Consider the following 23,827-nt stretch of genomic DNA (forward strand, 5'->3'; position numbering starts at 1 on the left):
TGTTTTTGCCAGGCGCCTAAAGATAAGCAAGAAAGGTGCCAGAAAGCCTTCCTGGGGAAAAGCATCCCCATTGCCAATTTTTAACTGGAACGAATTCATTGTGTAACTAATTAAAATGTGATAGGAAATTGCCGTTCTAAAAATGGGGGGGGGGGGTCCACTGAAAAATATTGTTGCAAAAAATATTGTGGGGAATTTCCAAATTGGGGGGGGGGATATACCCCACATCACTGGTTTCAGCTGCTATTTGAAATACGTTATCAGCTGCCCTGATCCTCAGGTATCAGCCAAAATGTATCCAACAGAAAAGTAAAATATGTGTATGTGGCAGGTTGGAGTATGTGCAGCCGCAGAGAGATGACGCTGTTTTATTTTGGAGGTGACTGGATTTATATCTGAAACTCATGCATCTCTTATCTGAGGGAACTGCCCTAGCTAATGAACCAGCAATAAATTGGAGGGGAACGAGAAGGCAGAATCGCACTTGGCATCCAGGAACCGCCTTGAAAAGTTTTGAAGGCCGTACGCCCAATTTCCAGGTGAAAGGGGAAGTGGTTGCCTCATCGCTCAGCCTGTGAGCTTCTCAGTCATCTCATCTGCCTATCCTGTGGTTGGAGGAACGAGGACCATGGGTGTTACTGCCGTAGCAATGATAAAGTTTCGCTCAATGCATTAGCTGCCTTACGGAACTCCCTGCCCCAAGAAAAGGGGACGACGACAAGTTTAGAAGGTGTTAGAACACAAGATGGATTGGGAAAACTTGTGGAAGGGGATAGAGATCTACAGCTGATGTTCAACCTCAGTAGCAGCAACAGGAGCTGCGGTCCACTTCCAAGTCCTGCTCAGCAGGTTGGGCTGCACATAAGCTGCTTTTGGTTAGCCTGAGGTGTGGCTTCCATAATCTTTTGGTTGCCTTACCTTGATCACATTCTCTGGTTTCTGGTCAGTCGGCACTTCAAACAGGAGGCCGAAGAGAGCGAGCCCCATGGCTTGCACCATCTCCTGCCTCCCTATTTGCTGGAAGCTGCACAGATCAGCTGCAAGAAATGTTTCTGCAGCACTTTCCAGAGGGGTAGCCATATTAATCTGTTGCAGCCATTTTGTAGCGCCTTCGGGATTAGCAGTTTCATTAAGCTTTTTTGTGGAGTGAAAAGCTGCCAGAATTACATTTTGGTGCTGCAAGACTCTCTGTTGGTTTTGCAGCAGTAACTCAAGCGCGACTCCTCCCATGCTAAGCATTTAACTCTGTTAGAATCTTGCTTTTCTGCTTACAGTGTAATCTGAACCCAGGATCCACCTGAATGAGAGTTTGGAGGTCTTGCAAGTGTAACTCCCTCATCCCCACTTAAACTGCCCAAACTTAAATTGGCCTGTTCCCCAAAAGCAGCATGGCAGGACTGGGCAAGGAGAGATTTACAGCTATGCCAAACCCCTTCCAGCTCAGTCATGGAACTGGCAAGCTGGTACAACTTACACAGAAGTGTGGCATAAGTGAAATTCTCCTTTCAAGGCTTGTTTTCCCTCCAGCAGGCTTGGGATGACTCGTGTAAGCAGTATAGCCTTGCCCCAAATGGAATCTGGAGTAAGGGTAACTTAAACCACAGAGCCTAGGACTTGCCGATCAGAAGGTCGGCGGTTTGAATCCCCACGGCGGAGTGAGCTCCCGTTGCTCAGTCCCTGCTCCTGCCAACCTAGCAGTTCGAAAACACGTCAAAGTGCAAGTAGATAAATAGGTACCGCTCTGGTGGGAAGGTAAATGGTGTTTCCATGCACTGCTCTGGTTTGCCAGAAGCAGCTTAGTCATGCTGGCCACAAGACCCGGAAGCTGTATGCCAGCTGCCTCGGCCAATAAAGTGAGATGAGCGCCGCAACCCCAGTGTTGGTCACGACTGGACCTAATGGTCAGGGGTCCCTTTACCTTTAAACCGGCATTAAGTTCCACCAGCTTCCTGGATTTAGGATTGCTCTGCCTGGTGCAGAAACAGACCCAGTAAGGCAACGCCTTTGGAACGGCTTGTGTTTAAAATTCTAGAGCGTTTCCAGGTTACACAGGACTCCTCTGCAGAGTGAGGCAAGAATGCCAAGTTATGTTCCTCTGCCAAGCTAATATTTACACCCTATCCAATTCTTGTACACACCATTTGCATTAGTGGAAGTCACTTGCAGAAGTAGGTCACCAGATGTGGACACTGCCCCTGCCGCTTGCCTTTATCTTAGGTGACAAAACAAAAAGACAAATAATTCTGTTTTGTATGAAACACCCCTTATTAGTCAATGGTTTAATTAAGATTTAATCAGGCATCTATCTATGTTATCAGTTTGTGCAACTTGGCTAATAAATGTAGATGCACCATCAAAGGACTCTTGTTCCAATAATGGGGCGTTCCGGCTTTGCTTCCTGACTGGTGCTCGTTTCAAGTGGGATTTCACCATGCAGCAGGCAATTCGAGCAGCTAAATTAGGAGTTCATTGGAAGGACTTGCACAACGAAAGATTGGGCTTTTTGTTTCAATAAAGGACGGGGGCTGGAAACTGCGAGACAACCCCTTGCTTTTAGGAAATGTTGCTGAGCCGTCCCAGAAACAAATCAGGAGCGACGGCTCACGAAGCATCTAAGACTGCCTAACTTCCCAGCAAACGAAGCTCCCTTTGCCCTTTTAAATTGAAACCCAAACTCCTCTTCATAGAAGCTGTTAATTAAAAACTAATCTGGGTGTGGACTTTTTCCTCACTGTTTTAAGCCTTGGTATCCCTTTGGGGCTTGTCAGGGTGCCGACTTTGCCAGTAGTATATAGAAATGAAGCCGTGAGAGGGTCTGCACCTTGATGTAGTAGGGGCTGTAACAGGGTACAAAACTTTAATCCTCCCGTTTGTTTGTTTGTTTGTTTGTTTAAAAAAACAAATCTTTAAGGTCAGGAGGAAAAACTTTGGTGCTGGTAACGCAGCGGTTTGATTTCACCCTCCAGAGGCACACTCCATTATCTCTAGAGACAAGATGGGTGTAGCACACTCTCTGATGTGCTAGTATTACTAGGGAATATCTGGATTTAGGGGGAAAGTATGGGTCGGCAGCAATTGGAAAATGCCACATGAATGAGGAGGAATGAGAGGAAGCAGGCGAGATTCACAGGCCACGTTAAGCTGAGGTGTGGGTGGGTCCCTATGCTCAGCTGCAGAGGGTCAACACAACCTCTTGGGAACTAGGAGTGTAAAGATTAATTACATCTCTCCAGGAGCAAATACAGCATGACTATTAGCCATTGATAGACCTATGCCAGGCATAGGCAAACTTGGCCCTCCAGATGTTTTGTAGCACAATTCCCATCATCCCTGACCACTGGTCCTGTTAGCTAGGGATCATGGGAGTTGTGGTCCCAAAATATCTGGAGGGCCAAGTTTGCCTATGCCTGACCTACTATAAAACTGGTCTTACTTTATTAAAACTGGTCAAACCTCAGCGGTTAAGAAAACTAAGCCATCCTGTTGTCTGAAAACAGATAAACACACACACCCCGCCATAAAGAGGCGCTCAAATAATTTATAAGATTTTATTGAAAAAAACCATCATGTACTCATGTGTCAAATCCGTCAATAATTTACTTATTGGCTCGTGTCGTTCTTAACAATGAAGCAACTGGCATGCAGATGGGCTGCTTGGTGAGCTCGGCTACGTGAGCAAGGGGTCAGCTGCCAACTCTTCAGGGGGAAATGATCTGCACTGCTTCGACCCAATTTGTGGGGAGAGCTTTCAGAGTGCACCAGGTTCAGTCCAAGTCTGTTACAATCCCATGAAGCGCTGTGATGACTGTCGACTGAAACGCTCCCATGTTACTGAGCTGAAACGCTCAATAACGTGGAGGCAGCAGAACTGCGGGGGGGGGGCGGATTCTGCTGCCACAGTCCCCAACTCCCTGGAAATCAGTGCTCTTCCTTAGATCCCTGAAAACAACTGCTGCTAACGGTGCAGAGCAGTTTCCGAGGGGTGTTGCTGTTTTTAGGTGCCACTTCCAAGTTGCCAGGGGGGGCTGAATGAGGCCCACCGCCCCTGCACTATTGCTTCTTCAAAATACACAAGTAACCTTTTTGCACTTTGGTGCACCTGTGCAAAGCTTGTTGCACTTGCACAACACGGAACACCCTGAGGCCTGGCTTGATTGCTTTTTGGAGAAGTGCTTGTTCCACCCACCTGAAGACAAACCCATCATCAGCGGTTACGCTACAGCCAATCTTGAGCCCCAATGGCATGCACATCAAGTCAGGATTCACCCTCACCCGGGCTTCTCCGCACTTACGCTGAACAACTTCCATACCATTTCCCAGCCACCCCCATTTAGAAGAGTTCCTGGACAGTTCTATGCAGATTTTACCTTCCTGAATAATCTGGTGCCACCTACAAGGCTGGCATGTGGCAGACCGTTGAATGCACTTTTCTCATCGCTGTTCAAACAGCACAGCTTGCCACTGCACATGTGGGGTCAGGGGGCAGGGCTTTCAAGCCATTTCACACCTGGAGACGCCCTTCCCTTTAAAAGCCTGGCCACTGAGTGCAGCTGAAGGCATTTCTGAGTCAGTGGTTTGACACCCACGCACCTTCCTTCTCCAGCTGTGTTGCACGCTCAGCCTCCTTTTGAAATTATAATCTTTTCCCTGCCGCCAGTTTGGAGTGGCAGGAACAGTAGCAAAATGAGCTTTTGGATTCTGTGCAACCTGCAACCACCTTCTCTTCTGTGTGCCAAGACTCACACCCACGGCCTCCCATCATCGCAGGTGTGCTGTGTTCCAGCTGCAAGCCTTTGCAAATTCCTCCAAACTGCTCCGTAAGACACGAGTCTCGGTAATTCAAGCGCTCCCCCCGGATGATATCTAACTGGGAAAGCAGCTGAAAACTGGATCCCTGTGACTGGGAGCTGACACTTGGCGACCTCCTCCTTCCGATCCTCGGAGTGCCTTCTCTTCCTGGCACCATTCTCCTTCATGGCTTTCCAGCCTTGCCCTGTGGTCACTCAGCCTGCGGCCATTAACAGCAGCTGCCCGTGTCCATACAGGGATTGGAAATCGGGATTGACGGACTGCAGCTCGGACCAATCGATATGTGAGTGTTGCTGGGGACTGACCATGCTGGGGGCAGGGAGGAGGGTACCCTGGGCACGGCTGCTTCGCGCCCCATCTTGCAGCAAAGCCACCCTACTGCTGCCTGGCACCTCTTAGGTGCAGGGCTCAAGCCTGCCTCAAAGGCATGTCTTTCCCCAACGGAGGCTCTGTTCTTCTGTACCCGTTTGCTGATTTACAGGTATTCGGATCAAAGGCGCTCGGCTTCAGGGTCCAGTGCAGAGTGTTAGCGTTGCAGAAAATTGTCCATGTCAAATTGAAGCCCTCTCTGCCCCCTCCCCCAGGTTTCTGCGGGACCTTCTGCCTTCCCTGCCTCATGTGCAAGGTGGCCGCGCAGTACGGCGAGTGCTTCTGCGTCCCCTTCCTGCCGGGGGCTCTTGTGGCCATGCGGACGGGCCTGCGAGAACAGCTGCGCATCAAGGTACTCGTCTCCGGGGGGACTTCTGGGAAAGTTCCAGCAGGTGATTGCCAGGAGGCGCAAAAGCGAGCTCTCCGCTTGGCACACGGGAGTTATAGCCAGGGTGAAGGAGGGAGGTGCAGGCAGGCAGGCAGGGAGCAAATGCACAGAGCTCTGCCGCCTTTCGCACAATGGACACCAGAGCTCTATCCCACCGCAGCAGCTGTTGCAGCAGCCCACGTTCTTTGTCGGGCTGCAGCCCATCGTCTGGTAGAGTCAAGGAATTAGAATCATAGAATCATAGAGTTGGAAGAGACCACAAGGGCCATCGAGTCCAACCCCCTGCCAAGCAGGAAACAATTAGCCACTGGTGAGACGGAAGCTCGCAGCTCTTCCTCTTGACCACGACATACCAAAGTCCAATGTGGAGAAAAGGGAGAGGTTGCCAGATTGGTGCAGTTTGGCCAGAGGACAGAGTTTGGGGGAGACACAGGCTGCTATGCAGATCCAGGGGGTCTCATCTTGAGAGCACATCCTATCAGTAGATAGTTCCCATCATGCCATCCCTGCTATTCGTGGTAACTGGTTTGAGGTGCTGAGAATTCTGCCGAAAACCCTCCACGGAACCAAAGATGGAATGGCTGTTAGATTGGGTTTAAAGCAGGCAATCTACACTGGCTATGTTCGGTGTTTAATCTGGGGCAGTGGGGAGGCGCTTGGAGGCAGGAGCGAAGACAAGGCTTTCCCCAACTGATGGTCCTCTCCTCTTCCACAGGGCTGCGTGTGCTGCGACTGGTGCGCTTTCTGCTTCTGCTGCCCCTGCGCTCTGTGCCAAATGGCACGAGAGCTGAAGAGCCCATGTTGTTAGCCTCATCCTGAGCTGGACACTCTGGAACCCTCTTGCTGGTCAGCCACGTCTCCTACTGCGTTGGGGGTGCTGTGGGGCTCAGGTGCCTGGAATGAACTGAACCGAACCACTCGGGGAAGCTTTGAAGCTGAGTTGCAAAGCCCTGCCAAGTTGGTTTCCAGCCGACTGATGAAGTGCAGGCATAGGAGAACTGCAAGCTTTGGACTGTCGTGGCTTGTGCCTCTCACTGGACTTCAGGTGTTGCTTCACTAAGGACAGTCACAACCTGCTCCTCCAGTGTGTGTGTGTGTGGGGGAAGAGCCACATCACCCTCTCTCCCCCTGTTAATATTACACTGTGTGCACATAGGAAGTTGCTGGCATTGTAAATAAATAAGGTGGGGAGGGGGGTACAGCTCTCCTCCTGCAGCAAAGCATCTCGATTCTTCAGCTTCCAGGGGTTGGGTCAAGGATCTGCATACACAAAAGGCAGTTGACTCAGAACTGTGATGCAACATCCCTGGGAAGCGAAGCTGCGGTTCTCAAAATGCTGAGCAAAACAGAAGGGCCAGTTGACTTCAGTCACAGAACTGTAGAGTTGGAAGGGACCCCAAGGGTCATCTAGTCCAACCCCCTGCAATGCAGGAATCGAGGGAATAAAGCTTTTCCTAGGCTGTGCCATTTGAAGCCATGTGACACGTGCGGAAAGGCTTGGCACAAGCCCTTCTTCCTGGTGCCCTAGAGTCATAGGTGCAGCGAGTGTTTCTCAAACCTGAACCCCAACTCCGTCCCCCATAGTCTGAAGTTGTACAATACATGAAAAGCTTCCGTAAGCCATCTCTTTGGCAACCTGGTGTGCGGGCTGGGGGCTGATGGGAGTTGTAGTCCAACAACATCCAGGTGGCACCAGGTTTGGCAACGGCCCATTCAGCACTTGATTGTGTTGACTCCACAAAACCACCTCCAGCTCGGCTATTTTGCCAAGGAAGGAAACAGTGTCAGGGAAACTCTATGACCTTCTGAGGGCTTTCGGTGTCTGTGTGCAGGGGGTGGGTGGGCAGGCAGTGGTGGCCAAAGGACTGTAACAAAAGTAGGTGGGAGGGACGGGGTTAAAACCCTTCTGACAAACCTGTCCCTGACTTTTAATGCAGAAGAAGAGTTGGGCTGGCGGCCACTTGCTGCCCACTCCCTCCTGCGCAGCTGCGCAAGGAAGACGGGGAGGGAGCCGGCCCCCTCCCTCCCCACACCAACACTTTGGAGCTGCAGGAGTACAGCGGCGCCCTCTGGTGGCAAGGTCTGTGTTCCATGACATGATAACGGGAGATGCTTCCCTTGCCTTCCATGCGCAAAGGCGCTTCTCCTGCGCACCCCTTCTAGGCCGCCTCCCTGAGGCGAAGAAGGGTTGCTGAGCAGGCGACACAGGCATCGAGTCCCATCCCTTCCGAAGCCCGGCAGGGCTCCCCCGGCGGCTCAGAGGGACATGCTTGTGAGGTTCTCGTGGCTGAGGAGTCCTTTGCGGGAGCTGCTGACTCCGTGGCTGCTGCTGCAGTAGTCCTGGAGATTGTGGCGCAGGGTGACGAGGGCGGAGCCCAGGCAGGCACGGTTAGGGGCCTGCAGTCCTCCGGGCAGCTGGAAGAGGACCGTGGCCACCCCGGCCATCCCATCGTCCGTCGGCTCCAGGGTGATGGGTCCCACCCGGAAGCTGGAGTAGGAGTAGCCCATCAGGTGGGAGAGGAAGGGCTCGGAGCGTCGGAAGTGGGCCACAGGGTAGGGTACCTCGTGGTATGGCTTCAGCCGGCTGGGCTGGGCAGCGGTCAGCGCAGGGTGCTTGTGGGGCCGCGCAGGGAGGAAGACCAGCTCAGCCGCAGCCCCCAGCGCATCTGGCTCGAAATAGATGGTCACTTTAGCGAAAGGCCGGCTGGCCATCTTGGTCATCTCCTGCAGGTGGCGCCGCTGCTCATGTCGCAGGTCCAGGAACTGCTTGACCTTCCAGAGCAGGACGCAGACGGAGAGGAAGAGGAAGAAGCAGGAGAAGAAGACGGAGAAGAAGACAAAGAGGTCAATGTGGGCCTGGTCTTGGCGGAAGAAGAGCAGCCCCTGGGACTCAGTGACGTTGGGGCTGGTGCCCCCGATGCCCAGAAGGATGACGTAGAAACGGCTGGATTTCAGGGCGTGGATCTCGTGCGGGTAGGTGATGACCACACGGTCCCGGACAGCTCGGACGACCAGCACCGCGTGCTGCTCCCGCACGGTGATGTAGGTGATGAGCCCGTGGGTCCGCGCCTCTCGCACGGCCGGAGAGGGCTGGCTCCCGTTGCCGAGGCCGCTGCGCCCGCCCGCCTCTTCCCCCGGCGGCACGACACGCACGGAGTGGAAGCCCGTGGCCCGGTCCACGTCCACCACAAACATCTCGTAGGAGGTGGAGATGTAGACGTCCACCCCACCAAAGGTCACGTCGATGGTGATGCGGATGTCCACGTTGGTGAATTTGGGCTGGACGCCGAAGAAGACGGAGCGGCCGAGCAGCAGGTTCTTGATGTTGGGCTCGTGGAAGCAGTTGAGCTGTGACGTTGGGTCAAAGCAGCTCTCTTGGTCCACAATGATCAGCCGGTAGCACTGGTGGCCGCCCACCGGGTTGCCGTGGAAAAACTCGCGGCACTTGGCACACTGTTGGGGACAAGGGGGGAAGGCAGGTCAGTTTAGTGGGATTGGGGGGTCACACAAGCTGTCTCATGCCCATCCTACCCAAATTCTTCACTCTGTGAAAGGGGCACAAATGAAACGACTCTGCACTGTTGCTTCTTATTCGAAAATCTTTACTACTTTTCTAAATTCACTTTGCTTCTCCCAGTCGAACGGTGGCACAAGGTGTTCTGCAGGTCCTTGCCCTGACCTAGCCACTGTGATCCACACAACGGTCACCTCCAGACTGGATTATTGTAACTCACTCTACGTGGGGCTGCCCTTGAGACTGACCCAGAAACTCCAGCGGGTGCAGAATGCCGCGGCGAAACTCCTTACGGGGTCCTCGCTGCGAGATCACATTCACCGGGTGCTATACCAGCTGCACTGGCTCCCGGTGGGGTACAGAATCAGGTTTAAGGTGCTGGTTTTAACTTTTAAAACCCTATATGGTCTAGGACCCTCGTACCTACGGGACCGCCTCTCCTGGTATGTCCCACAGAGGAACTTACGGTCTTCAAATAAAAACATCCTGAAGGTCCCAGGCCACAGAGAAGTTAGGCTGGCCTCAACTAGAGCCAGGGCTTTTTCGGCTGTGGCTCCAATCTGGTGGAACGCTCTGTCACAAGAGACTAGGGCCCTGCGGGACTTGACATCTTTCCGCAGGGCCTGCAAGACGGAGCTGTTCTGCCAGGCCTTTGGTCGGGGTTCACTCTGACTCCCTCTCCCCTTTCATAAGAACTTCCATGAAAGTGGCCTTCCAATTTTTCTCACAGGCCCATATAAGTTCAGCACAAACAGTTGGGCCTGGTGAGCATTTAAGGTCCCCAACCCTAATCTGCGGGTTGCCATCTGATTGGATTTTATTCTGATCCTGATCTGATTTGAGGATGTATTTTAATTGATTGTCTGATTTTATGTTAATGTGTTATACATTTGATGTTAGCCATTCTGAGCCCGGCTTCGGCTGGGGAGGGCGGGATATAAATAAAATTATTATTATTATTATTATTATTATTATTATTATTATTATTATTATTGCCCCATAACCACCACATTGTGCGCTTTTGCTGTCCCTGCACAGATTTACAACACAAAACGGTCCCTATTGGTCTTCCTGCCAAGATTAGTCGTCCAAATACCACAGAGGGGGTGGCAAAAAGGACGTCACCTACACTCTTTTTATCTCCTAGCAGTGGTATGCGATTTCTGAACAGAGAATGATGTTCTGGCTATCACAGCAGGTCACTATCAAGAGGCTACGTAGGTTTATGCAATCACAGCCCAAGACAAAAGCATGTGGCAAGGAGCTCCATGGGTTAATTATGTGCTTTGCTCACAAATCTTTGTTTGCCTGGAAGTTCTCCTGCATGGCCTGGAGACAGAGATGTACCTAGGGGTTGGGCTGCTGCCAAGGACACAGGCCCAGGGGGCCGCAAAAATTGCCCCTCCCCACTCTGCCTGCCCATCTATGCACTCCCTGGGCTGCTCTGCATGCTGGGCAAGGTATGCAAGCTCCCCTGGGTGCCTTGGCGGAGGAATGTGGTTGCTGGTGTGAGCAATCACAGCAGCCTCAGTTGGCCGATGGCGCTATTAGGAGTATGTGTGGAGAGCCCACTAGGGTTTGGAGAGAAGAAAGATGAAGAAAGCAGGTGAGACTTGCAGGAGCAGGAGAAAGGGAGGGAGGGAGGAGCCAGAAGGGAAAGCAGCAAGCAGAGGGAGGGAGGAAGAGGAGGGGAGGCAGAGCAGAGCAGACCCAACCCTGATGGCTGCAGAGGAAGTCACCGACAGAGCACAAAAGGTGACAAAAAGCTAACTTTTTCTGTTTCTGCTACAAGACCTCTCCCAGCTGAGGGCAAGGGAGCCTAGGTACACTTCTGCCTGGAGACACTGTGCTTGGGAGAGAAATGATTCTGTCTCCTGCCCCATGTATGATCTTGCACGGCTCCCAGTTATCGCAGTGAGGATTGTGCGGGAGAACTTCCGGATGGACTGCGCCTTGTTCTGTAAGCTTCTTTCATCCCTGCCAAGGACCCGCCTCCTGCGGCCGCAGCCCCGCCCCTCACCTGTTGCTTATAGCAGTCCTTTTTGTCTGACTGGGCACTGTTCTGGCAGCCTCCCGTCTCCGTGTTGTTCTGGCAGGGGCAGCCGGTCCCATCCAGCTCGTTGCACGAGTCAGCGTGGCCGTTGCACTGGCACCTGGGAGGAGAGAACATGAGCAGAGCCCTCCTGGATCAGGGCAACAGCCCAGCCAGTCCGGCATCCCGATCTCACAATAGCCAGATGCCTATTGAAAGCCCCCAACCACAAGAGCCCCCACCCCTCCTGTGACTTCCAGAAACCAGTATTCAGAAGCATTCCTGCCCCTAGGGAGGTACTGCATATTTCGCTCTCTAAGACGCACCTTTTCCCTCCTAAAAAGTAAGTGGAAATGTGTGTGCGTCTTATGGAGCGAATGCAGGCTGTGCAGCTTTCGCTGAAGCCAGAACAGCAAGAGGGATTGCTGCGCAGCAATCCCTCTTGCTGTTCTGGCTTAGGGATAGCCGAGCAAAGCCTCTTCAACAACATTTGATTCAGAATATTATTTTTCTTGTTTTTTTCGGGTGCGTCTTGTAGAGCAAAAAATACGGTATATGCATGGCCCACCCATTCCGAATTCCATTGGTTTTTAAATGGACCCTAAACATAAGGCTACAATGGTACCTCTGGTTATGTACTTAATTCGTTCTGGAGGTCCGTTCTTAACCTGAAACTGTTCTTAACCTGAAACACCACTTTAGCTAATTGGGGCCTCCCACTGCTGCCGCACCACCGCCGCACGATTTCTGTTCTTATCCTGAAGCAAAGTTCTTAACCCGAGGTACTATTTCTGGGTTAGCGGAGTCTGTAACCTGAAGCGTATGTAACCCGAGGTACCACTGTATAAGAACGGTCCTGATAGGATCCAGCCGGTGGCACATCCGAGTTCGGGATCCCGGCCAACCAGATATTGTGGGAAACCTGTTTCTAAGTGCTTTTAATATGTGGCATTCTCTGTTGTTTTTACTGCTGCCGTTGTAGCGTCATGATGTTTCGGTTTGATACTGTGGTTTTATTGATACTGCATATGATGGGAAGAAGCCCTGGGATAGGTTTTGCCCTAGAAAGCAGCATATGTTTGTTTTTTAAAAAAATAAATAAGAACGAGACTCAGCCTTGGCCTCCCGGCTCCTTACTTGGTGCACTTTCCCTCCAGCAGGAAGTAGCCGTGCAGGCAGCTCTCGCATTTCTCCCCAAAGCTGTTGTTCTGACAGTTCACGCACACGGCGGCGTCCTCAGCTGGCCCTTCTGCCACCCATTTGGGGATCTGTGGGGAGGCAAGGAGACGAGCGAAATGTGACTTCCCACTCGTGCATTTTCCCCTGGCAGCAGACTAGGCTCACAATCCTCTGACGGAAATGCTGATCCTGTCCGCTCGGGAAATGCGATGCAAACCCATTCTCTCTCTCTGAAAGGCAGCTGGTTATAGTGGAATGGGGCTTCACGTAACCTGCCCAAGACTTGCACGCTGCTGTGTTTTCATTAGACCCAGCAGCAAGTGTTTCGTGCATTCGTGGGCGCGAAGGCCAGCTTCAAAATGCAACTGGGAAATATATATTTCGAGGGAGGCAAGGAGCCTTAAATCACTGCCTTTTCTCAAGAAAGGCCATTTATTTCTCACGCAGAGAAAAGTGCACAGCGTGGGTGGCACTGAACTACCTCACAGGGTTGCTATGAGGATAAAACGGGGAAGAAGAGAACCCCGTAGGTCACCTTGAGCTCCTTGGAAAAAAAGGAGGGATAGAAATGCAACAGTTAAAGCTATGTTTTACTCAGAGCAGCTCCGCTGAAATAAATGAGCGTGGCTAATAGGGCCCATTAATTTCAGGTCTGTGCTGAGCAATTTAGTCGAATAGCACCCCATGCGTATGCCGGCACTAGCGGCAAGTGCTCATTCGTCTATTTTACAGGTACACGGAGGAGTGACCAAAAAAACTAGTAGTAGTAATAATAATGATGATGATGATGATGATGATTTATTTATACCCCGCCCAGCCACTATGGGCGGCTTTCAATAGAATATTTAAATACAATAACCTATTAAACATTAAAAGCTTCCCTAAACAGGGATGCCTTCAGATGTCTTCTAAAAGTCTGGTAGTTTTTTTCTCTGACATCTGGTGGGATGGCGTTCCACAGGGCGGGTGCCACTACCGAGAAGGCCCTCTGCTTGGTTCTCTGTAACTTGGCTTTTCGCAGTGAGGGAACCGCCAGAAGGCCCTTGGCACTGGACCTCAGTGTCCGGGCAGAACGATGGGGGTGGAGATGCTCCTTCAGGTATACTGGACCGAGGCCGTTTAGGGCTTTAAAGGTCAGCACCAACACTTTGAATTGTGCTCAGAAACGTACTGGGAGCCAGTGTAGGTCTTTCAAGACCAATGTTATGTGTCTAGTCACCAGTCTAGCGGCCCCATTCTGGATTAGTTGTAGTTTCCGGGTCACCTTCAAAGGTAGCCCCAATGAGAGCGCATTGCAGTAGTCCAAGCGAGAGATAACTAGAGCATGCACCACTCAGGCAAGTACCTGTTCAAAGGTGTGGCTATGATGCAGTAAGCACAGGAGTTCTACAGACGATGGCACACAACAAAGGTGCCAATATGCACTGGATTCTCTGAAGAATATGGACGCACCCTTTTGACCTGGCAGGTCTCCTTCCACCAAAAGAGCCACTACCGGTTGTCCCAGCAAGCCAGGCCCGGCTCCCCCGCGCCACCCACCGTTGGCACTCACCAAGGCCGGCTCCAGAGGGAAGCGGGCAGGATCCCGGCGGGCTCTCTCGTACTCCTCCCGCGTGATGCAAACGTTGCTGTTTCCCCGGCAGAAAGTGTTGCAGGGGCGACAGGAGCCGCCGCTCAGCGCTGACCCCACAAACAGCGGCTGGCATTTTTCACAGTGCTGCCCCTGAGGGGAAAAGAGGCGAGGGGGCAGAGTTGGGAGCGGGCACGCACAGAGAGCGGCGGTTTGCCTTTTCGGCCTCCCGGGAGGCCTTTAGAGGGAGGCAAGTCCGTGCAAGAACACAGGAGCACGGGGATTTGGGAAGCTGCTTTCTACTGAGTCCAACCATTGGTCCATCTAACTCAGCCTTGTCTACACTGACTGGCAGCAGCTCCCCAGGCTGCTTTCTACTGAGTCTGACCACTGGTCCATCTAACTCAGCCTTGTCTACACTGACTGGCAGCAGCTCCCCAGGCTGCTTTCTACTGAGTCCGACCATTGGTCCATCTAACTCAGCCTTGTCTACACTGACTGGCAGCAGCTCCCCAGGCTGCTTTCTACTGAGTCCGACCACTGGTCCATCTAACTCAGCCTTGTCTACGCTGACTGGCAGCAGCTCCCCAGGCTGGCTTTCTATTGAGTCCGACCACTGGTCCATCTAACTAGTCTTGTCTACACTGGCTGGCAGCAGCTTCCCAGGCTGGCTTTCTACTGAGCCCGACCACTGGTCCATCTAACTCAGTCTTGTCTACACTGGCTGGCAGCAGCTCCCCAGGATGTCCGGTAGGAAGTGTCTCCCAGCTTGCCTGGAGATTGAACCTGGGTGCTTCTGCATTGAGGACAGATGCTCTCCCATCACCGCCCAGTATGAACCCAGCTGCAGGTCTCCTCTTCCAACTGGCCTCCGCTTGCGCCCCCAGCTTCTGTCCTCTCCCTGCGCCCCTCGGACCCTCTCAGCCGCCCGCTGCCCTCACCATGGTGTTGTTGAAGCACTGCAAACACTGGTCCTGGGCCTCCACCCCCTGGCAGTTGCTGTGCTTGTTGCACTGGCACTCCACGGAGCAGTTCTGCCCCACGTAGCCAAAGTGGCACTGGCAGGCGTTGGGCTCCACGCAGGTCCCGTTCACGCAGCCCTGCTCACACACCGGCTTGCACAGCCCCGTCACGCTGCAAGGGAGAAAGGAGGAGGCGCAGAACAATCGGTACACAGCGTGTGCGATCCCCACCCCCGGTGGAAATTCTGCAAAGGTTTTCCCATACGCTGGTGTTGCCCGGCTAAAAACAGTGGCTAGAAATTGCTCTGCCTAATAGCAAACTTGAGTGGTTTACTGTGCATTACTATGGAAGTGAAAGACAGCCACAAAAAATGATGGGAGTGGGAGACGGAGGTACACAGAATTATATGAAAAGGATTTTTAAATTAATGAGATATTTTTTAAAACCCACAAAACCTGCCCAACAAGAACCTGTGAGTTTATAGCAGGGGTCAGCTAACATTTTCAGCTGGGGGCCAGTCCACTGTTCCTCAGACCTTGTAGGGGGCCAGACTATATTTTTTTTGGGGGGGGGGGATGAACAAATTCCTATGCCCCACAAATAACCCAGAGATGCATTTTAAATAAAAGCAAACATTCTGCTCATGTAAAAACACCAGGCAGGTCCCACAAATAACCCAGAGATGCATTTTAAATAAAAGGGCACATTCTACTCATGTAAAAACACGCTGATTCCCAGACCATCCGTGGGCCAGATTTAGAAGGCGATTGGGCAGGATTTGCCCCCCGGGCCTTAGTTTGCCTACCCATAGTTTATAGGATGCTGATAGCCTTAGGAAGCCTTTCTCAGGCCTGAGTCCCCAGATGTGCTCAAACCACAACTCCCACCATCCCTGAGCTCTGGCCAGGCTGGCTAGGAATGATGGGAGTTGTAGTCGAACAACAGCTGGGGACCCCAAGTTGCGGTTCTGAGAGGGACAATCCTTAGCTTCACATCTTGGTTTGCTTGGGCAAAACAAAGCCTAAGCACTCTAGCTCAGGCTTCACAGGAAGCAGAGATTGTGCTTGCTTTGTCGCTTATGCAGGGAGGAGAGCGAAGCAAGGATCTCTGCATTCTCAGCACGCCATCAACAAAAGTCTGTTGTGATGTACAGACATAACCTACGTGCGTTTACCCTGGAGGAGGAAGGGGTGCTGAAGGGACAAGGGTTCCCCTCAATTTGGGAGGGTGAAGCTGCGGCAAATGCCACCCTCCATCAATGGAGAAAAGCGGCCAGTTCGTGCGCAATATCTAAAGAGACCAGGGTAGACAGGAGGGATTTCGCAGCTCGGTTGTCTGAAATGCAATGGTACTTAGTGAAGCTGAGGCAGCTACCGCCGAGAGCACAGGCTTACAGTTCCCTGCTTCATCTCCGTCCCCCTCCCACGGCACTCACTTGTCCAGCGTGTAGCCGTTCTTGCAGGTGCACTTGTAGCCGTGGGGCAGGTCGTTGCAGTTCTGGGTCTCGTTGCAGTCGTGGTGCCCGTTCAGGCACTCGTTCTCGGGAGGGCAGGCCATGAAGGCCCAGTCTGCTTTCAGGCCACACGACTCGACCAGCCCTGCAAGGAGGCGAGAGGGACAGGAGCTGCAGGCAATCCTTAAGAGCAGCTGCCCCCAACCTGGTGCCCTCAAGCTCTTCTGGGCTGCATCTCGCAACCGGCTTGTATCAGACTCTCCAGGAGCAACCACTTAATCCTGGGCAAAGGGCTTCCCCAGACCACAAATAAAAGGAAGTATTTCTGATAAACGCAATTACTATTATTATTATTATTATACCCGGGGGCCTCAGGGCAGTTCACAGAATAAAATCAAGATATAAAATCACAAAATACCTAATAAAAATAAAAACAACAACCCAATAGCCCCCCCCAAAAAGAACACATTTTAAAAGGACATAATAATAATAATAATAATAATAATAATAATAATAGTAGTAGTAGTAGTAGTAGTAGTAGTAGTAATTTATACCCCACCCATCTGGCCATTCTGGGCGGCTTCCAACAAAAGATTAAATATACATTAAAACATCAGTCATTAAAAACTTCCCTAAATAGGGATGTAAATCGGATCAACCAAAGGCCTGGTTAAAAAGGAACGTTTTGGCCTGGCGCCTAAAGATGTATAATGAAGGCGCCAGGCAAACTTCCCTGGGGAGAGCAGTCCACAGATGGGGAGCCGCTGCAGAGAAGGCCCCGTTCTCGTGTTGCCACCCTCCGGACCTCTCGGACAAATGCCTTGTTTGCAACTAGGATTTGTGAGCATTACTGCCGGGCCGCCACTTTCCACACTCCTCCCTGAGAAGGTGCCATTGACCCCCCCACCCCACCCCTATTCCCGGTTCTGCTTGGTACATACCATGGTGAGGACCGCTCCTCCCTCCCTCCATGCACCGCCCTTTGCCGTTCTCGCCGCGGAGGCCGCACCAGCCGCACCGGGGCTGCTGGATGCAGAGGGCGCACTGCTGGAAAAGGGAGCAGGAGGGGGTGCAGCTCTCGGCCCCGCTCAGCACTCGGCCGCACATCCCGGCCGCGCAGCGCATGGGCAGGTACGTGGGGCTCATGCACTGCGGGGAGACAGGGGCGGAAGAGGGTGCCTGTTAGAACTCACGTGGGCGCACTTTTCCCGATCAAAATTCTGCACCGTGAATAAATGACGCAGAGGAATTTAGCAGAATTACTGCAATCACAAGCTCCCCTGCTCCCCCCAGGGATTACCTGCTGCAAGCTGACGCTCCAGACACACTGCTGCCAGCCCCCGTCGGCCCCCTTGGAGCTCAGGCACTCCCCACAGGTGCTGTGGTTGTGGCACGGCGTGGGGCAGGCCAGCGGAGGCGACGACTCCACCGGCATGGGGGACACGTTGAGGAGAGAGTGGCTGAAGCAGGTCCAGTCGTAGGTGGGCTGCACGCTCAGGATACGCCTTGTCTCCCCTGGGCCAGAAGAGCGAGGAGAAGAGTCAGAGATGGTGGCCTTTGCGGTGTCCGACACGCCTCCTCCTTTTCCTCACACGTGGCCTTAGAAGGCATGTCAGCTGATTCCCAAGGGCCATTTAAGCACCCAGGGGCCTGACTCGTGGGACGCATGCACAGCCCCCCACAGAAACAAAGAGGAGCTCCATGCAGCTGGGGCAGGAGAAATCCATGGTGAAATGCGCAACCTGCTGCTGTCAGGAAAGCTGCTTGGATTTCTTTGTCTCGGGATCCCCTCACAAGCCAAGTAACTACCAATTCACTTTGCTCTTTTCATCAGCTCCCCCCAAACGCTTCCATTCACCCTTCATTCCACCAGTGGCAGATCTTGGGGTCTCAAATTTGGCATGCCCCCCACCTCTCACCTTCCATTCCACATCATAATCCCATAGTCCCTGAACCTCTGCGACTGAAACGCTCCCCTAAATCTGCCTTTGATTCGCTATGGCCTAGGACCCTCGTACCTACGGGACCGCCTCTCCTGGTATGCCCCACAGAGGACCTTATGGTCCATAAATAGCAACACCCTAGAGGTCCTGGGCCCTAAGGAAGTTAGATTGGCTTCAACCAGAGCCAGGGCCTTTTCAACACTGGCTCCGGCCTGGTGGAACGCTCTGTCTCATGAGACCAGGGCCCTGCGGGATCTGAGTTCTTTCCGCAGGGCCTGTAAGACAGAGTTGTTCCACCTGGCCTTTGGCTTGGAATCAATTTGACTCCCTCCCCCTCTTTCTTTCTTTTTCCTTTCTCCTCCTGTGATGAGGCTGCATTTTAAAATTTTAATGTTTCAATATTTTAATGTTGTATTTTAATCTTGTTTTAAGTTGTATTCATTCAACTTGTTTTTATTATTGCTTGTTAGCCGCCCTGAGCCCGGCCTTGGCTGGGAGGGCAGGGTATAAAGAAAAATTATTATTATTATTATTATTAGTGGCTGTCTGACCAATAGCTGACTTAGTGTGGTGTTCTGTCCTGAAGAACCCAATAACGTAAGATCAGGCCATTGGGCCTCCTAATCCAGAACCCCCCATTCTCTCAGTGGCCAACCAGAAGCCCCTGGCAAACTCTCAGGCAGGTCCCATGCCCAAGAGCCGTCTCCCCTCCTGGGGCTTCCAGCCACAAAATCCCCATTTGCTCTCCTGTGCAGCCCCTTCCCCGCAGCTCTTCCTCCCTCCGCCTGCAAGGCCCATCAACGGTTCCCTCCCCGCCCCCACCGGCCCCCACCTCTTGCCCCTCACCTGTGCGCTTGAACTGCCGCGTCCACATGCACTTCCCAGAAGCCGTGCACTTGGCGCAGTCCGAGGCCTCGCACGAGATCTCCGAACAGTTGCTGGCGACGAAGATCTCGCGCTGGTTAATGCGGCAGTCGTTCTCCGAGGTGCAGCTGCCGGTGCTGCCGATGCAAGCGCCCTCGGGGCAGTTGGTGCACCACTTGCACTGGGGTAAGGCCTGGGGAGGGGGTCAGAATACAAGGTCAAAGCCTCCCCAACTGGGGCGCGTTCACTACAAACCAAAGGCTGGCGACAATGCTTCAACCCCCAACCCCGTACAACCCCTTGGCTTATATAAGCCTATTTCACAAGTTTACATTTTCATATGGTTTTGATTGTATGGCTGTCATAAACCACTTTGGTTTTTTAAAGTAAGGCAACAGTATGCAAATATTTTTATAAATAAACTGGCACTGTAACCTTTCTGGCGCTGGGAGTGCTCTGAGTAGCATGGATGCTGATCTGCAGATGGAAATTAGGGGTTGCAATCAGATCGCTTTCCATCATAGAATTGTAGAGTTGGAAGGGGCCCTGAGTGTCAACGAGTCCAAGCCCCCAGCAATGCAGGAATCTCAACTAGATCATACACGGCAGGTGGCTATCCAACCTCTACTTAAAAACCTCCAAGGAAGGCAAGTCCACCACCTTCCAAGGGAGTCTGTTCCACTTTCGAACAGCTCTTACTCTTAGAAAGGGCTTCCTGATGTTTGGTCAGAATCTCATAGAATCATAGAATCATAGAGTTGGAAGAGACCACAAGGGCCATCGAGTCCAACCCCCTGCCAAGCAGGAAACACCATCAGAGCACTCCTGACATATGGTTGTCAAGCCTCTGCTTAAAGACCTCCAAAGTAGGAGACTCCACCACACTCCTTGGCAGCAAATTCCACTGTCAAACAGCTCTTACTGTCAGGAAGTTCTTTCTAATGTTTAGGTGGAATCTTCTTTCTTGTAGTTTGGATCCATTGCTCCGTGTCTGCTTCTCTGGAGCAGCAGAAAACAACCTTTCTCCCTCCTCTATGTGACATCCTTTTATATATTTGAACATGGCTATCATATCACCCCTTAACCTCCTCTTCTCCAGGCTAAACATGCCCAGCTCCCTTAGCCGTTCCTCATAAGGCATTGTTTCCAGGCGTTTGACCATTTTGGTTGCCCTCCTCTGGACACGTTCCAGTTTGTCAGTGTCCTTCTTGAACTGTGGTGCCCAGAACTGGACACAGTACTCCAGGTGAGGTCTGACCAGAGCAGAATACAGTGGCACTATTACTTCCCTTGATCTAGATGCTATACTCCTATTGATGCAGCCCAGAATTGCATTGGCTTTTTTAGCTGCCGCGTCACACTGTTGGCTCATGTCAAGTTTGTGGTCAACCAAGACTCCTAGATCCTTTTCTAGATCTCCTTTCAGTGGTTTGGGTCGTAGCCTCCAGAGCAGAAGAAAACAAGTTTGCTCCATCCTCCAAGTGACAGCCCTTTAGATATCTGAAGATGGCTATCCAATCTCCTCTCACTCTCCCCTTTCCCAGGCTACACATACCCAATTCCCTCAACCGTTCCTCATAAGGCTTGGTTTCCAGACCCTTGACCATCTTTGTCGCCCTCCTCTGCACACATTCCAGCTTGTCAATATCCATCTTAAATTGTGGTACCCAGAACTGGACACAGTACTCCAGGTGTGGTATGACCAAGGCAGTGCTGTGACTTCCCTTGATCTGGACACTATACTTCTGTTGATGCAGCCTAGAAAAGCATTAGCCTTTCCCCCCTGCTACATCATACCGTTGACTCATGTTCATCTTGTGGTCCACCAAGACCTCTAGATCCTTTTCACGTGTACTGTTAGTAAGCCAGGTGTTCCCCATCCTATATTTGTGCAGCTAGTTCTTGATGCTTAAGTGCAGAACCTCCCATTTGTCTCTACTCAAGTTCATTTTGGGCCTAGTTCTCCAATCTGTTAGGGTCATCTTGAACCCCAATTCTGTCCTCAATCCTTTTTGCCATTTCCCCCTCCCTGTTCTCAGAACCCACTCCCTTGGGACACGCTGGAATACCTGGCCACGCTTCGAATTCCGCACTTCCCTATCATTCCCCTGCACCCAATTCGGGGAGCGTCGGGAACTGGAGAGGTGGGGATTATGTGCTACTACAGTGTGAGCCGCAAGGCCACCACCTGCCTTCAGTGCTCCCTGAAAAGTGAATGCAGAAGTGAAGAGTTTGGAAGCCCCGCAACCTCCAACACGGAAGGGAGAAGAGGGTGCTCCCCAGGCAGTGGGCCAGCTGCTAGAAAGAGGGATGGGGGCTACTCACTGGAATGCCCAGGCTGTGGGCCATGGCACGAGGGTGCTGGGCAAGGCACTCGCTGCAGGTCCTCAGCCGGCGGCACTCATCTGCGGACCTTGGGGTGGGGAAGCAGGAAGTCCCACCAGAACAGCCCTGCCTGCAGGAAGGAAGGAAGGGGGATCAACCAGGAAGCTCAGTGGGGGGAAAGCTCTTCCAGACTCTCCTCCTATACCTATAGGGTCAACCCTATTTGCTCAACCTTCTCAACGCGTGATCTGCACCCCCCAGATTTATTTGTTTTTTAAAAGGGAGCGAAATTATCTAAAATGAGAGGCTATCATGATGAATCACATTGTTAAAGGAGGTCACATCCATCTTCCTGTAGGCCTCCAGAGGACTACAACTCCCATCACCCCTCACATCTGGAGGGCTACAGGCTCCCCATCCCTGCTCTAAAGAAATGGAGGAAGGGGATGAAAAAAAGTTTATGGGATGAGAGCAAACAAAATTGGCTTGCGTGGAAACAATGAGAGGAAAATAAAGATGGAAGAGGACAACCAAATTAAGGGTCTTAAGGCAATTTTCACAATGAAAGAATTAAGAACAGGTGGCACGATGTTCCCAATAAACGATTCAACCATCTATTAGCTGAGATTCAAAAGTTAATGGGTTTGGTTATGGAATTTGGTGTATCTATGGCAGTGCAAAGGTTCGGTAAGGCTCAAGAGAGTTTTCGGCAAAGTTGAAGAGCCTGGAAAAACAAATTAGCAAGGGAGCAACAGGAAGGGGAGCACTCGTCTGTACTTTATGGGAAATTATGGATCTAGGAGTACAATGTGATTTTTTGGGTAGAGGATTCAGTCTCTCTTCTGTATAGAACTTTATGGAACTACGCAGCACAAATGTGAAATCCGTTTGCTAACCATTGTGCACTCCCTAGAATGGCTACATTATCATAACCTGAAGGCACCTGGTGGGAGCTTTGGCAATGCCTCATTTTAACTCCCATGACTACTTGTGCGTTTCCTGCCACCAATGAGCTCCACCCAAGCAGCTCCAGCCCCCAGTTCTTCTCTCTGCTTTTGCCTAGTCCCACCCCAACTGCTAACCACACCGTCCTGTTTCCTAACAAGAGGCACGGTCCGGCCACTCTCATCTTTGCCGCTTGCCCAGACCCTGCCCCTCCTCACCTCTCGGCAGCATCCGCAGAGAGGCAGCTGGCGTGGCACCAGGTGCAGCTGGCATTGGACCTGTTGCAGGCTTCCGGACTGCTGAAGATGAGGCAAGGGTCGGAGGGCACGGAGAGAGCCACCATGCGCCCCAGCGCCACCCCGTTGAAGCCCCCGGAGAGGTAGATGCGCCCTCCGACAGCGGCCACGGCGTGGGCAATGGACTCCATGATGGGCTCTCCCACGACGGCTTCTGCTGCAGAGGGGAAAAGGAAGTGCACAGATGAGCAAAACTGGAGAGAGAACACACAGGGCTAAGGACAGCGTCCGGAAGCACATAATTGCACCGATGCAGCCAAATCGAACAACTGAAGGTGTTCTTTCAGAAATGTATGGAAGGAAACGATTTGCAAGGCAAACAGAGAAGATGAGGAAGCACTAGGGAACTTATAAAGCAGTAGATGGGAAGGGGATCTCATCCTCCAGCTTGGTCAGAGGACAGGAATGATGTGAACTGAAATCTGCTGACGTCTGGAGGGCCAGAGGTTCCCCATCGCTTCACTAGATAAATGAATATAATTTTTACAAGGGCCCTGCGCAGACGTAACACTGGGCAGTCTTTTAGACAATTGAAAGCATCTTGCAGGCCCCACTCTGTGCCCTCCACTCACAAAGGCGCCCTTTTCGAGTTCAGAGCTAACCATGGTTAGCTTTCTGTCTACAGTGGTACCTCGGGTTACATACGCTTCAGGTTACATACGCTTCAGGTTACAGACTCCGCTAACCCAGAAATAGTACCTCAGGTTAAGAACTTTGCTTCAGGATGAGCACAGCAGCAGCAGGAGGCCCCATTAGCTAAAGTGGTGCTTCAGGTTAAGAACTGTTTCAGGTTAAGAATGGACCTCCAGAACGAATTAAGTACTTAACCTGAGGTACCACTGTACAATGAACTGCTAACCACGGTCGATGCCAAGTGAGAGCATGCAAGCAGCTTCAGAAATGGATTTGGCAGTAGCTTTGTTTGGCAAAAACTCTGGTGTCAACGTAATGCTAAGCACAGCTAGCTGAAATGGAGGGATAGAGAAATACCCACACTAGGCAGCAGGATGTCCCTAGGGGGTGCCCTCCGCTACCTAACTATGGATAACAGGTGGGCACAATGTCTACAGTCAGTTAGTCCACGTTGTGGGAGGCTCTCCTTCATCACGTGTGCAAAAATGGAGGACTTGAAGCCCCAGGGATCTGTGGCAATCGACTCAAATTCTGAACCAATAAG

General features: G+C 51.9%; 2 protein-coding genes across 3 annotated transcripts in view; one reads left to right on the forward strand and one right to left on the reverse strand.

Annotated features, from left to right (window-relative positions):
• Nucleotides 1-3,435: 3,435 nt before the first annotated feature.
• On the forward strand, nt 3,436-6,786 carry LOC308590605 (cornifelin-like). The gene is made up of 3 exons (XM_081200803.1): nt 3,436-5,092; nt 5,394-5,530; nt 6,282-6,786. Exons 1-3 carry the CDS (start codon nt 4,975-4,977, stop codon nt 6,372-6,374), a joined length of 348 nt encoding a protein of 115 aa, XP_081056929.1. The 5' UTR covers nt 3,436-4,974; the 3' UTR covers nt 6,375-6,786.
• A 687-nt stretch (nt 6,787-7,473) lies between these two features.
• Nucleotides 7,474-23,827, reverse strand: part of MEGF8 (multiple EGF like domains 8) — a 58,858-nt gene continuing 42,504 nt past the window's right edge. Inside the window, exons 33-43 of one of the 2 annotated variants that reach the window (XM_081200109.1) lie at nt 22,573-22,804; nt 21,410-21,539; nt 19,067-19,277; nt 17,578-17,792; nt 17,219-17,426; nt 16,260-16,422; nt 14,803-14,995; nt 13,844-14,014; nt 12,250-12,380; nt 11,101-11,233; nt 7,474-9,019 (exon numbers count right to left, since the gene is read on the reverse strand). In XM_081200109.1, the coding sequence (XP_081056235.1) occupies nt 7,823-9,019; nt 11,101-11,233; nt 12,250-12,380; nt 13,844-14,014; nt 14,803-14,995; nt 16,260-16,422; nt 17,219-17,426; nt 17,578-17,792; nt 19,067-19,277; nt 21,410-21,539; nt 22,573-22,804 (2,984 nt within the window). In that variant the 3' untranslated portion in view covers nt 7,474-7,822. Of the gene's footprint in view, nt 9,020-11,100; nt 11,234-12,249; nt 12,381-13,843; nt 14,015-14,802; nt 14,996-16,259; nt 16,423-17,218; nt 17,427-17,577; nt 17,793-19,066; nt 19,278-21,409; nt 21,540-22,572; nt 22,808-23,827 lie in introns of both variants that reach the window. The other variant, XM_081200108.1, reaches the window with a different exon arrangement.

Source organism: Podarcis bocagei, assembly GCF_964188305.1.
Source record: "Podarcis bocagei genome assembly, chromosome: 7".
Lineage (NCBI taxonomy): Eukaryota > Metazoa > Chordata > Lepidosauria > Squamata > Lacertidae > Podarcis > Podarcis bocagei.